Here is a 13894-nt window from a genome sequence, read left to right on the forward strand (position 1 = left end):
CAAAAAGGCAAGAATGATCTCCACATCTTTATATACTGCTGTCCTCAAATTGATGGGCTCGCTCCTCATCAATCACAGCTGCTCTGTATCTACCTCTCTTTAGAAAATGACAAGCTCGTTTCTGCTTTCCAGCCTCATTATAAGGATGGGTATCAGCACTTACTGAAGGGCCATCTTGGCAAATCTTCAGCTTGATGCAGAGAGAATCAGTCTGTTTGATGACCATAGTATATGAAGATATAGAGATTGCCCTTGTCCTTTTGCGATTTCCCCCCCCCCCCCCCCCCCCTCTTCCCACAATGTCATTGCGTTTATCCTATTTGTGTTCCTTTTCATATTCCTCTCTCTCTTTATATTACTTGATTTGACATTTGTTTATATCTTTCTAATGCTTATACTATCCAGTCGCGGTCCTTTTCTTCTTTCGTGCCATGAACCTACTATGCTGGCATAGCAGGGAGAGAGGTGATACTCCCACGTGACACATTCATGGTGGTAGATAAGGGGGTCCTAACCGGCTTGCCGGTGGACTTGAGCGAAATAAAATAGCTCTCGCGGACCAAACACACGACCCCCTGTGGGTGGGGGACGCAGGCGAAGAATACACTCACGATACCCCCTGCCTGCCGTAAGAGGCGACTAAAAGGGGCGACCAAGGGATGATCGAATTAGAACTATGAGACTACTTGTAACTAGTACCATCACGCCGGGAACACCATGGTCGCCTTTACTTGCGAGTAGTATCACTATGTTAGGTTTACAATAGGTTTGTAATTAGTAGCAACAGAGTGTGAACCAGGATGGGGTTTATAGTACCCGTGATTAGTACCACAACATATGGAACACCACGAGGTTACGTTGTCTGTGATTAGCACCATTGTGTGAGAAACACCACGGGTCTGGGCGTTGCCTGTGATTAGTACCACTATATGCGCGATAGCTTGGGTCTGCGTTACCTATGATTAGTACCCACTATGTGAGGAACACCGCGGGATAGTACGAGTCCCTGTAATTAGTACACCTATGTGAGGAACATCATAGGTTTGCATTGCCTGTAAGTGGTGCCACAATGTGTGAAACACTGTAGGTCTGCATTACATGTGCATATTACATTACCTGTGAGTAGTACCATAATGTGTAGAATACCACGAGTCTACACTACTTTTGATTAGTACTGCAACATGACAAATACAATGGTTCTACTTTACTAGCAATAAATACCAGTATGAGGGGCCAATGACCTGGATTTTGGACCCTTTTAGACAACAGGCATCATCGATTCAGGATTGTGCTTTAGAAGTAGTCTCATGGTCAATAGTACAATATTTTCTGGGAATGTAGGGCATTGCGGGTCGGATCCACTGATTGTTTTAAATTCGTATTCATCCATTCATTCCTCTTTTCATCATGTTTTGATTTATGGTCAGTGGACGATTTTGTACTTTTAAATTGTCATTACATTTTGTCTCATTTTGTACCATTAGGGGCATGACCTAGATGTTAGCCCCGTTTTAACAAGCGTCATCATCATCATCTCCTTTTGTGTTTCCCTCATGTGTATCTGGTCTTTGACCACCTGTTTTCATTTCGTTCTCATGTCTCTTGCCTTTTCCGGTTTTTATTTGATTTCCTTCTTATGCTGTGCTTTCCGTATCAAAACTGAAGATCTGTTAAGATGGCCCCTCAACGAGTGATGAAGCTGGGAAGTAGAAACAAGGTCATTTGATGACTGAGGAGAGGTGGATGTGGAGGAGCTGTGAAAGATGAGAAGAGAGCTGGTCTACTTGACTACGACAATATGTGAATAATATCATTCTCAATGCGATTTTGTTTTGGTGTAAATAAATATCACATGAGATACGTTCACTTCCTTGCATTAAACCCCTTTATTGCCGCTGATGCAATTTACTGTTGATTCTGTCAAGTACAGATATCAACAGTCCACACACTGATTATTCACTTTGCCATCACAAGGCATGACTGACTACCTTCTCACTCGAGTCGATTTTGAAAAGTACAGATATCAACCAACTCCTCAGCTCACTGTAATGCTTACTCTAACCCACACTCTACATTTTCTTACTGCACTGTCTCTCACTGTTTGACTGACTGACTCACTCTATGTCCGACTTCACCGCGTAGTCCAACACTGACCGTAAGTCCAACACTAACACTGGCTCTGCCACAGAGCCCAACACTGACTGCTTGACTGACTGACTTCTCGGCCTGTCGGCTTGATATTTATACTGTTCGACAAACAGTCTAGAAATATCGACTTCTGGAAATGTTCTTGCAACACTCTAAATGGAACACATCCGAACATATTCAGACAATCGATCGACCGCCCTCTCAATTGGAGATCAAACTCTAATGTTTTATTACTGTTTATAAACACATATGGAGAAGTCTATAACATTCCTAATGTTTCTACATGTATCTGGATAATAAATTGTTACAGTAAGTTTCCAGAAACCTCCATGTGTATCAGAATGATACCGGATTATATCCATTATACGAATATTACAGAGTTTTCTACAGTTTCCTATAACACAGATTTTGAAGTCAGATACATTCACTATGCATATTTGAGGTTACACAAATGTACAATACATATTTACAGGGTATAGTCGTATTTAGCATTTAATAAAAGATAATTAAAATATATTAACAATAATTTAAGGTTTCACAAGAGTTAGGTTATGAGTAGGATGGCGTACATATGACAATAAGAGATTCAGAAATTTCATAAAGAGAGCAAAAAGTTATTTTGGCACTGATATTGGATCACACCACAATCCGTTGGTGGCTAATGCTGATTGAGACTGAAGGTTGTACAGAAAAATAAGGTCTCTTCTCGAACTGATGTCCAGAAACTAGCTGACAAAGAAATTAAAGATAAAATTGTCCTAGAATTGAATTCAGAACTTCAGAAAATGGTTTACAACAGTCAGCTACATGTTGAAGAAAACTGAAAGCAAATAAAGGCTACTATTGGCACTGTTTGGAAGAAACAACTTCAACAAAACAGTAAGGTTAAGGAACAAAATTGGATGACATACTAAATCTTGGCCCTCGTTGAAGAGATGGAATTCCAGCTGATATCCTGAAACTCACTGATGAAGATAGTGTAGATAATATAGTATAACTTACCAGTGATATATTTGACACTGGAGAATTTCCTGAAAATTGACTAACAACAGCTTTCATTTCCTTGCCTTAAAAATTCAACAGCAGAATTTAATATCTTTAAATGCATCAAATTAAAGCATACAGATAGCTGAAAACAACTAATTTGTTTTTAATACCAAGAAACCATGCTCAGAAATATGATACCTGTAATGTGCATAAAATTGTAAAAGAAGTAACTGGTGCAGCTTTCCTATATTTTAGAAGTCTTCATTGCATGATACTTCTGATTTAAAGATTGTAGGTCCTTCAATACTCAGGTCTTCCATCAACAGCAGGTGGCACATCATTGACACCTGTTAGGAAATGCTCTTAAAATATAAATGCTGACGAAATAAAAAGGGGCTGCCTAGCTGAGGCGGTGAGGGCGCGCTCAGTTCACTTGGAAGGACGTGGGTTCGATTCCCTCTCAGTAAGTCAAAATATTTATGAAGCAAGGTTTCTAATTTCTGGAGTGGCATATGGTCATGAGGTTCACTCAGCCTACAGCAAAAATGAGTACCATATTAATTGCAGAGAGCAAAAGCAATTGGACATAGAGCTATCCCCTCTATCCCACTTAGCCAAAATTACAGATAGTGGAAGCCTTCACCTTCCACTCCTCCAAGGGCCTTTCTGGCTTGTATGGAGATGACTTTGCTTTGACTAAAGTAAACTAATGATTTTCAGCAAGAACAACACTGGTACTTTAAAACTTAAACAGCATTCAATCCAACAAATGAGCAAGTTTAAGTACCTTGGCTGCTGGAATACCAACAGTCTAGATCCTGGTATAGAAATAAAGATAGTGGCTGTGAGCTTGCATCATTCGGGAGATAGTGGGTTCGAACCCCACTGTCGGCAGACTTGAAGAGGGTCTTCCGTGGTATCCAATTTTCACACCAGACATATACTGGGGCTATACCTTAATTAAGGCCACGATCACTTCCTTCCCACTCCTAAACCTTTCCTATCCCATCGTCGCTATAAGACCTGTCTGTGTCGGTGCGACGTAAAGCAACTTGCAAAAAAAAAAAAAAAAAAAATTGTGGAAATAGCTATAATTACAATTAACAGGATGAAATCTCAGTTATGCTCTAATTTTAAAACTCGTGATTGCACATGATAAAATGCTACAGTACCAGCTATAAGTATTTTGACATTCATATTTTTGACCATAGCTTAAATGATACCCATGGTGCAAAATAAACAGGAGACTGGTTCACTGCTTTACCTGATAGTGTCTGAGTAGAGAGTTCTGTGTTATGTTTCGAACCTAACAGTAAATTAGGACCCACTGTTTACGAGGAGACCGTAAGTATTTTCACATGAGATTTTACTTATAACAATGATTTACTTACATCTGATTTCCAGTTCTTTCACCCAAACAGATATTACAATGGGGAAAAGGAAAAAGTATTCATTAGATCTTAGGCAAGCAGTCATTGCAGCTTTGAAGAGAGGCAAGACCCAAGCACAAGTTGCAAAAGACTGTCCTCTCTAGACAAATTGGTTTGGAACAGAGTTGACAACAACCGCAGAACACTTTTAAATAAGCCTAGATCTGGTCACCCTAAAATTGTTATCTCTGCTGTTGAAAGATTAATTCAAAGGCAATGTGTTGCTGATCCTCGTATGTCGGCAGTAGATGTACTGAATAATTTAGAAGGCAATTATAAGATCAAACTTGGCTTGACTGTTATCAAGTGTTACCTCAAACATCAAGGTTTAATGGGCCGACGACCAAGCAAGAAGCCCTTGATTTCAACAAAGAACAGGAAGGTCCGACTTGACTTTGCTAAGAAATATGGTGCCTGGACGAACAAAGAATAAAGTAAAGTACCATGGAGCGATGGGAGTAAATTCAGCATGTTCAACTCGGATGGAAATTTCTTTGCCAGACGTCCAGTTAACACATGCAATGATGTACGGTACCAAAAACCCACAGTAAAACATGGCGGTCATCATAGCTTGGGGCTGCTTTTCTAGAACTGGAGTTGGTCCACTGGTAAAAATTGAAGGTATCCTGAATCAATTTGTATATGGCAGGATCATTGAATGCTATATGGTACCGTATACTAAACAAAACATGCCTCGTGGGTGGTTGTATCAGCACGACAATGATCCTAAACATACCTCCAAGTTTGTCAAAGCCTATCTCAACAAGAAAAGAGTCAGGGTTATTGATTGGCGAAGTCAAAGCCCTGACTTAATCTGAATTTGAACATCTATGGGAGGAACTCAAAAGGCGCGTTAAACGCAAAACATACACAAACAAGGAGGCATATTTTGAAGCTTTGAATGAAGAATGGTCCAAAATTCCTGTCTCATACCTTGAGAAATTGGTGGACTTAATGCCAACTCCATGTGCAGCAGTTGTACAAGCAAATGTCTACCTGACTTACTAGATGATAGTAGTACATATAAACTTCTGGAATGGTTTTTCTGCATAATTATATGTCAGAATTTTTTTTTGTCTCCATGTATTATTATAATGTAATTATTTATGTTGTACATTTACATTTGCCTGAATGTGATGGTTTGGTTAGGTGTAGAAATGGTCAAATTATTTGTGTTGTACAAGTGCTAACGTTATGTTAATAAATGAGACCAGAACAATTTATTCATTTGTCAAAATACTTAAGACTGGTACTGTATATGTGGCCCACCCTGCTCTGTGGTGTTGGAACATGGACTTTAAACATCACACACTTAAAAAGTTGGAAGCCATTGAAATGTAGACAGTTTCAAGTCTCCTGGGTTCAGCATGTAAACAACAAATAGATGTTCCAATGTGCACACAGTAAAAGAGAACTACTTACTGTTGACTATCAAGATAGCCCACTTGGGGCATGTACTATGTGGTGAAAAAAGAAAGGTTCTACAACTTACTTTGAAAGGCAAATGGGAAGAGAAAGAAGACAAACATCTTGCCTTAGCAATATTTAAGACTGGACTAGTATACACAGCAATGCACAACTGCACCATGTTGCAGAGGACTGAAAAGCAATAGCTGTGAAGATCCCCATTGTCCAGGGGACTGGGTATAGCACATAGAAGAAGATGAAGATGATGATGATGATGATGATGATGATGATGATGATGATGATGATGATGATCTTTGTTCTTTTGTGTTTTCTGTATGTTCTCTCTTCCTGCGCATGCCTGTCATTGTGTTCATCCTATTGGGGCTACTTTTCATGTTCCTGTCTCTCTTTATATAACTTGATTCACCCATGTTCAGCTGTTTTATAATTATCATCATAAGTTTTTTAAACTTTCATTGACTTTGAAATAAAGATTTTAATTCTTGGATTTTTATGCACCTTGTTGCCTGATTGTATAGGTTATTTATTAAAATGTACCTGGTGATGTGTATCATAATGTCTCTTACAGTGTTATCCTGGGTGAAACAAATGTGATTCAGTACACAGATCTTCCTTTTATGGTTGTTTGTAACCTGATGTCCAATAAATCATGAAATGCATATGATCTCTTTCCTTTTCCTTGGTTCTTATTCTCTACATGTGCATGTTACAAATTTATCTGTTGTCCGACTCATTGGCTGAATGGTCAGCATACTGGCCTTTGGTTCAGAGGGTCCCGGGTTCAATTCCTGGCCGGGTCGGGGATTTTAACCTTCATTGGTTAATTCCAATGGCCCGGGGCTGGGTGTTTGTGCTGTCCCCAACATCCCTGCAACTCACACACCACACATAACTCTATCCTCCACCACATTAACATGCAGTGACCTACACATGGCAGATGCCGCCCACCCTCATCGGAGGGTCTGCCGTACAAGGGCTGCACTCGGCTAGAAATAGCCACACAAAATTAAAATAAAATTTAAAAAATGTATCTGTTGCATCTTCCATTTGAAAGATGAAGCTAATACTGGTAGACATACGAGTATGATTTCACATTGAAATAGCCTTCTTTTTTGTATTTACAACAAAAAAGGAGGAAATTTTCCTTCTTTAAATTAGGGTGCAGAGATTATTTGAGGCAGGGATTTTTTGTGTATAAACAGTATTAGTAAGAAAGTTATGTTCGAATTTTGACTTACCCTTTACACTCCAATGTCTTTCCGATATTGCTGATAGTCCACTCTGATTTATTCTTGCACTTTCATCAGAAAATGACCTAATTTGTAATACGATAAATTTTTCCCAAACAATTAATGAAATGCTCTTAATAGTTGCTTAGAGAAGTATAAGGACACCTTATAAATGTAGATGGTCATCTGCCCTTATATTTTTCTACAATAATACCAAATCATGAAATTATTTGTGTTAAAACTGAATTGTATTGGTGAAAACCAGAACTCCCTAAGTCTTAAAGATAAAAAGTTATTGATTATTTTGTTTTAGTGTGAGCATAAAATTAACAAATTTCTTAATATAGAAAGTAAATAACTTGCCAACCAATTGGGGTACAATTTTCATTTTTGGTAAAAATGCAGCTCTACCTGAATGATTTCAGCATTAGAAGTCAGGTTTGTTCTAAAACTAGTTCTGGTTGACCCAGCTGGGTTGGAACAACTAATTTTTGAAAGGTCAAATTAAGCAAAAATCAATCATTTGTCCACGGTCCTAAAATAGTTAAAATTTCCCGCTTCTTTGACTTGCTATTGCACAGCCCTATTCATAATGTTCCTTCTTGCCTACCCAACAAATGGAAACAACAGTGAACTTTCAATAGTCTGTCAGTGAGTCGCTGTTGCTGCTGTTGCTTAGTTGTGGTTTTATAATTTCTTCTTAGATTGTGTTGATCTATGTTTTGCAGTATGCCTCGTGCCATTGTCAGTGAAAGTGAGAAGTGGGTGATTATAGGCATTTGTAAGGCTAGGCTCTTAGGAGAATAGGAAAGGAAAATTACAGTCTAGTCAGTTTGACACGTGTTACATGTAAGCTTTGGGAAAGCATTCTTTCTGATAATATTAGACATGTTTGCAAAATTAATAACTAGTTCAATAAAAGGCAGTTTGGGTTTAGGAAAGGTTATTCCACTGAAGTTCAACTTGTAGGATTCCAGCAAGATATAGCAGATGTCCTAGATTCTTGAGGTAAAGTGGACTGTGTTGCGATTGACCTATCTGAGGCATTCGACAGGGTAGATCATGGGAGACTAATGGCAAAAATGAATGCAGTTGGACTATACAAAAGTGTGACTGAATGGGTAGTTATATTTCTAGATAATAGAACTCAGAGAAGGTGAAGCATTATCTGATCCTGTAAATATTAATTGGGGAATTCCTCTACACAGTATTATTGGACCTTTATATTTTCTTATATACTGTATATAAATGAGGGGCTGCCTGGCCGAGGCAGTAAAGGTGTGCTCGGTTCGCCCGGAAGGACGTGGGTTCGAATTCCCATCAGGAAGTCGTAAAATTTAAGAAACGAGATTTCCACTTCTGGAAGTGCATATGGCCCTGAGCTTCACTCAGCCTACACCAAAAATGAGTACCAGGTTAATTCCTGGGGGCAAAGGCAGCTGGGCATAGAGCTAACCACTCTACCCTATCACGTGCCGAGGTTAACAATGGTTGAAGCCTTTACCTTCCACTCCTCCAAGGGACTTCATGGCCTGTACAGAGGTGACTTTGCTTTTTGCTGTATATAAATGACACGAGTAAAGAACTGGAATCAGAGGTGACACTTTTTGCGGATGATGTTATACTGTATAGAGCAATAAATAAGTTACGAGATGGTGAGCAACTGTAAAAAGACCTCGACAATTTTATTAGATGGATAGCAGGCAATGGTAAGATGATAAATTGGGTTAAAAGTCAGTTGGTGAGTTTCACTAACAGGAGAAGTCCTCTCAGTTTTAATCACTGCATTGATGGGGTGAAAGTCCCTTATGGGGATCACTGTAACTACCTGGGTGTTAATATAAGGAAGGATCTTCATTGGAGTAATCACAGAAACGGTATTGTAAATAAAGGGTACAGATCTCTGCACATGGTTATGAGAGAATTTAGGGGTTGTAGTAAGGATGTAAAGGAGAGGGCATATAAATCTCTGGTAAGACCCCAACTTAGAGTATGGTTCCTGTGTATGGGGCCCTCACTGTGATTACCTAATTCAAAAACTAGAAAAATCCAAAGAAAAGCAGCTCGATTTGTTCTGGGTGATTTCCAACAAAAGAGTAGCGTTACAAAAATGTTGCAAAGTTTGGGGTGGAAAGACCTGGGAGAAAGGGGACGAGCTGCTTGTCAGTGGGGGCGTGGAACAACATTAGTAGATGAATAAGTTTGAGTGATGTTTTTAAGAGGAAGAAAGATCACAATAAGGAGATAATATTTGAATTTCTAGAGGATAAATTGGAGGCAAATATTTATTTATAGGAAGAAGAGTTAGGGATTGTTATCATTTACCAAGGGAGATGCTCAATATATTTCCGAATTCTTTGCATGTATTTAAGAAAGGTCTAGGTAAACGACAGATGGGGAATCTGCCACATGGGCGACTGCTTTTAATGCAGATCTTGGTTGGTTGGTTGGTTGGTTGGTTGGTTGGTTGGTTGGTTGGTTGGTTGGTTGGTTGGTTGGTTGGTTGGTTGGTTGGTTGGTTGGTTGGTTGGTTGGTTGGTTGGTTGGTTGGTTTGGCTGGCTGGCTGGCTGGCTGGCTGGCTGGCTGGTTGGTTGGTTGGTTGGTTGGTTGGTTGGTTGGTTGGTTGGTTGGTTGGTTGGTTGGTTGGTTTTTAAGCATTAATTATTCATTCAGTCATGCATTCATGGAATGCTCTCACCTTATCTGCTGGAATGCCGTAGATGTAGGTGGCGAGCATTCAGTACATTCAATCATTCATTTACTCGTCCATTAATGAATGCTCTCTCCCCATTTTTTGGTTATCTGTGAGTGGGAGAGATATGTTTTCATGCATGCATGAATGAATCCAGTTCATTCATTCATTCATTCAGTTAATTTGTAATGATGTGTAATGTAAGCTGTGGATAACATTGTTCAGACTAGTGAGACAAATAAATACTTGCACTAACATGAATGAATAGGGGTAAGATACATGTTGTCCTAGACTATACAGTATAACAATGTTAACATCTAGGACAGAAATAAAAATCTTGGAAACTACAATTTAGAGATCAGGTGTAGATCAGCTATTCCACTTGCAACTCGTTGGTTGGTACATTACTAGGTTAATCATACTGCTTGAGAATTTGTAATCAGAAAACCAATAGATAAACCATTGAAATGGTGACAATACATTGAGGGGCCCTTGTAAAATATCTTTTTATATTAATAATAATAATAATAATAATAATAATAATAATAATAATACATTTAATGGTTCTACATACCACTCACTACTTCCACGGTTTTCAATATATTTTTGAAAGTACAGTTGATAGCATAGTGTAAATGGAAAGAGTAAAATTTATTTTATATCTAGAAGCTACATGCATTGGATTTTCTCTGTTGTATTATTCAGTAACAGATACCGTTAACATAAATTGAAAATTAAATTAAGGTCAGGTGAAATGTTGAGATAGTATAGTACTGAAAAATGTTTAACATAGTAGCTTATAATTTTTTATCTCATATTTAGCAGTATTTGTACATTTTGTATTAATATATAAGGCTAAGTGCTCTGCAATCATTATGGTGGAGTGTCAGTTTAATATTTGATTTGTAATTTGGGACATTTGCATATACAGGTGTATATTATATTCAGAATAGATTATTACAGTATTTTCCTCAGTACGTTACTTCTGATTTTAGTTTCCTTACCTTTCTTTTCTTTTTTCAGCACATGAAACAAGACAAGGTCCGTCTGATTAAACAGTTGAAGCAAACCAGCAGTGAGTTCCGTACATACAAGGCCCAGAGACAGAGGGAGGTAATAAAACTGGAGAATGAGGGACGTAAGTTTCAAACTCGTATACTGAGAATGGAGCAGTTGCATAATAAACAGGAGAATGTTTGGAGAAGAAAAGTGGAAGAAGCTAATGCTGTTGCCAAAAGGCTGAAGGTGAGTATCTTACCTGCTCTCCATAAGATCTCAGACGTTTCCTTGTGTCCTTGTGTTTGGAGGAAGAAAAAAAAAAATTATTACAATGCCTGATCTAATGCCAGTAGCAAAATTCATCATACCTCACCCTTCCAGATCTCCAAACTTACCCATTTCCTTCTCATATATTTCTGCACCATTTACTTTAGTAATATTGAAATCACTCAGCAGGACTATACAGTCTTTTCTGTTGCCTTTCACTGTTGTATCGTTTTATGACATACAAAATGTGTATACCTCATTCTGATAGCCCTAAATTCAATATCACTAAAGTTTTCCTTCGTTAGTAATTTATTTATGTACATAGAATAGTGAGAAGATAAGCTTCTCATTTTATTTCTGGAGAACATGTTGAACTGGTGGGTTGTCAGTGAGTTGTGTTTACACAGACATCCTCCTTCATTTGTTGTGGGATGTATGACCTTCTTAGTGCAGGCACAGTGATGACTTAAAAAAAAAAAAAAAAAGGCAAACAGAATAATGTATGCCTGGTAGGCATAGAGAACAGATGTGTATTGCAATCATAGACAAATGAGGAAGTGTGAGGTGGTGTTTGCTAAGAATGAGAGCACTACGTTTCTTTTCCAAATTCTGACTGGGGACGATAGCTGGGTGTGGTGATGGTGCCAACAGTTCCAAGAGGAGTATATGAGTGTGTTAGATGATGTAAGCTCCAGGTACCGAACAACATCAACGGCAGGTGAGCTGATGAGCTGATTCAACAAGACAGGCATATACGACGGATCACATCACCACTGATGTCGGTATTAGCCATGCACCTGCTTGCGAAATCTCCACGACATCCTGCAGTACTGTAAAGTGACATCACTGTTGGTACCTTGCCAGGTCACTCCAAGCTGCAAGTTGCTAAGAATGAGAGTAAGCCTGCAGCATCTGTTGCGCTAGAGACAGAGAGAAGGGGGCATTTCTTTTCCAAATTCCGACTGGGGACGAGAGCTGGGTCTACCATTTCAAACTCAAGTCCAAGGCTGCCTCTGTAGCATGGAAGCATACAGTAACTCCTGAACAAAGGAAGTTTATTACAACCCCACCCCTCTCTGCAGGCAAGGTGCTTTTGATTATGTTTTGGAATGCCAAAGGGATTCTTCTGTTGGATTCTTTCACGAGAGGAATATGGGCATGAGGTGAGACGTGATCCATCATTGCCAAACACTACTGCTAGACATTGACACGAGTAAAAAATGCCCTTCGATGGAGGAGATCTGGCCTTCTTACAGCAGGGGTCATCCCTCTGCACACCCCTCGTCACAGCAACGGTCAACCATATTGCCCCTTTTAGTTTGTGGCACCTGGACCACAACTCCTACACTCCTAACTTGATGTCCAGCTACTTCCACTTATTTTTCTCATTGAAAACTCTAGAAGGGCACCAAATCACCACCAGTGACTGCACTGAATCAGCGTTTGGGACATTCATCTGTACCCAGAATACAGACTTTTATCAACAGAAGTCCTTGAAGCTTGTGTATTAGTGTCATTGGGGACTATGTAGAAAAGTAGACAGCTGATGCTCCTTTCTGCCCACATCGTTTTGTCTCTCATCAGTAAAGTTTCCTACATATCACAAACTAGGAAAACCTTTTTTTGGACAAGCTGTCATATATTTACTTCCTTGTTTTTGTGTGGACAGCCCTCTCCATTTATGCTGTCACATTTTCTCACCTGGTAGAATCATCATAGAATCTTCTGCATGTTTTTCTGGTTCTCCTCTTTTCCTTTTGTGTTGACCAACTGCATAGCATACTTTATTAGTGCTTGCCCCCCTTAGTTAAGGCTGCAGGCTAAAATTCTGGCTAGTTGGTTTTCATTTGAGAGTATTCAAATGCGAGAGACCTGTGTCAGCAAATATACTGGCACATTCAGGGAAAAATTCTAGCATGCTTTTGACTCGCTTTTGACTCTTTAAAATGTTACTAGCTTGAAGGACAATAAAACATTCTTACATTAGGATTTGTTCATTTGAAACATAGATTGGTGTCTAGGAACCTAACACTTCATTGGACAACATGTACTATATCATGACACCATTCTGATGACAGTTCAAGAAAGTCTACATATTATCCCTTTCAGTGTTCAGATACACGTCTCATTGAAGAACAAGTTTCTCTATACCCTCCATAAAGAAGGGTACTGGTTGAACCATTATTTCTCAGCATCATAAACTGCTTGTTGGGTTGTGGGGTGCTTGAACAGACACAAGACATGATAATCTAAGAGATCAAGGTGTATGCTTTAAAGCAGGTGATCCCTAAGACCCCATCTAAAACTGCAGCATGTGGGAATGTATCATCTTTGTGGATAAGCATAGGTCACGATAGTTCCTGTCTGGTTTTGTTGGCCTGTGGAAGTTTTCGTCAGGTGCCAGTAACATTGCGCGTATATGAGCCACTACAACAGATATCGAAGAACAGTGTCAATGTGACCTTGCCATCTGAAGCAGATGACCTTGCCTTCTTTGGCCATGGCGACAAGGGATATTTCCATTTCTGACTCATCCTTTCTGTTGCCAGTTTGAAATGGTGGCACCAGGTTTTTGTCACCAGTCACAGTTTGCTACAAGAAACTCTCTCCATTCATATAATTGCAGATGAGATGTTCCAGGTATATTCCCATCTGGTATAGTGTTCTGTTCATTGTCCGACTCGTTGGCTGAACGATCAGCGTACTGGCCTTC

The 13894-nt window shown here is 39.2% G+C and overlaps 1 protein-coding gene across 1 annotated transcript in view; it reads left to right on the forward strand.

Moving 5' to 3' along the window:
• Positions 1-13894, forward strand: part of Klp3A (kinesin-like protein 3A) — a 343005-nt gene that overhangs the window by 225935 nt on the left and 103176 nt on the right. Inside the window, exon 14 of the mRNA XM_067139235.2 lies at positions 10939-11160. Coding sequence (XP_066995336.2) covers positions 10939-11160 — 222 coding nt within the window. The remainder of the gene's footprint in view (positions 1-10938; positions 11161-13894) is intronic.

Source organism: Anabrus simplex, chromosome 2 (assembly GCF_040414725.1).
Source record: "Anabrus simplex isolate iqAnaSimp1 chromosome 2, ASM4041472v1, whole genome shotgun sequence".
NCBI classification, from domain to species: Eukaryota; Metazoa; Arthropoda; class Insecta; order Orthoptera; family Tettigoniidae; genus Anabrus; species Anabrus simplex.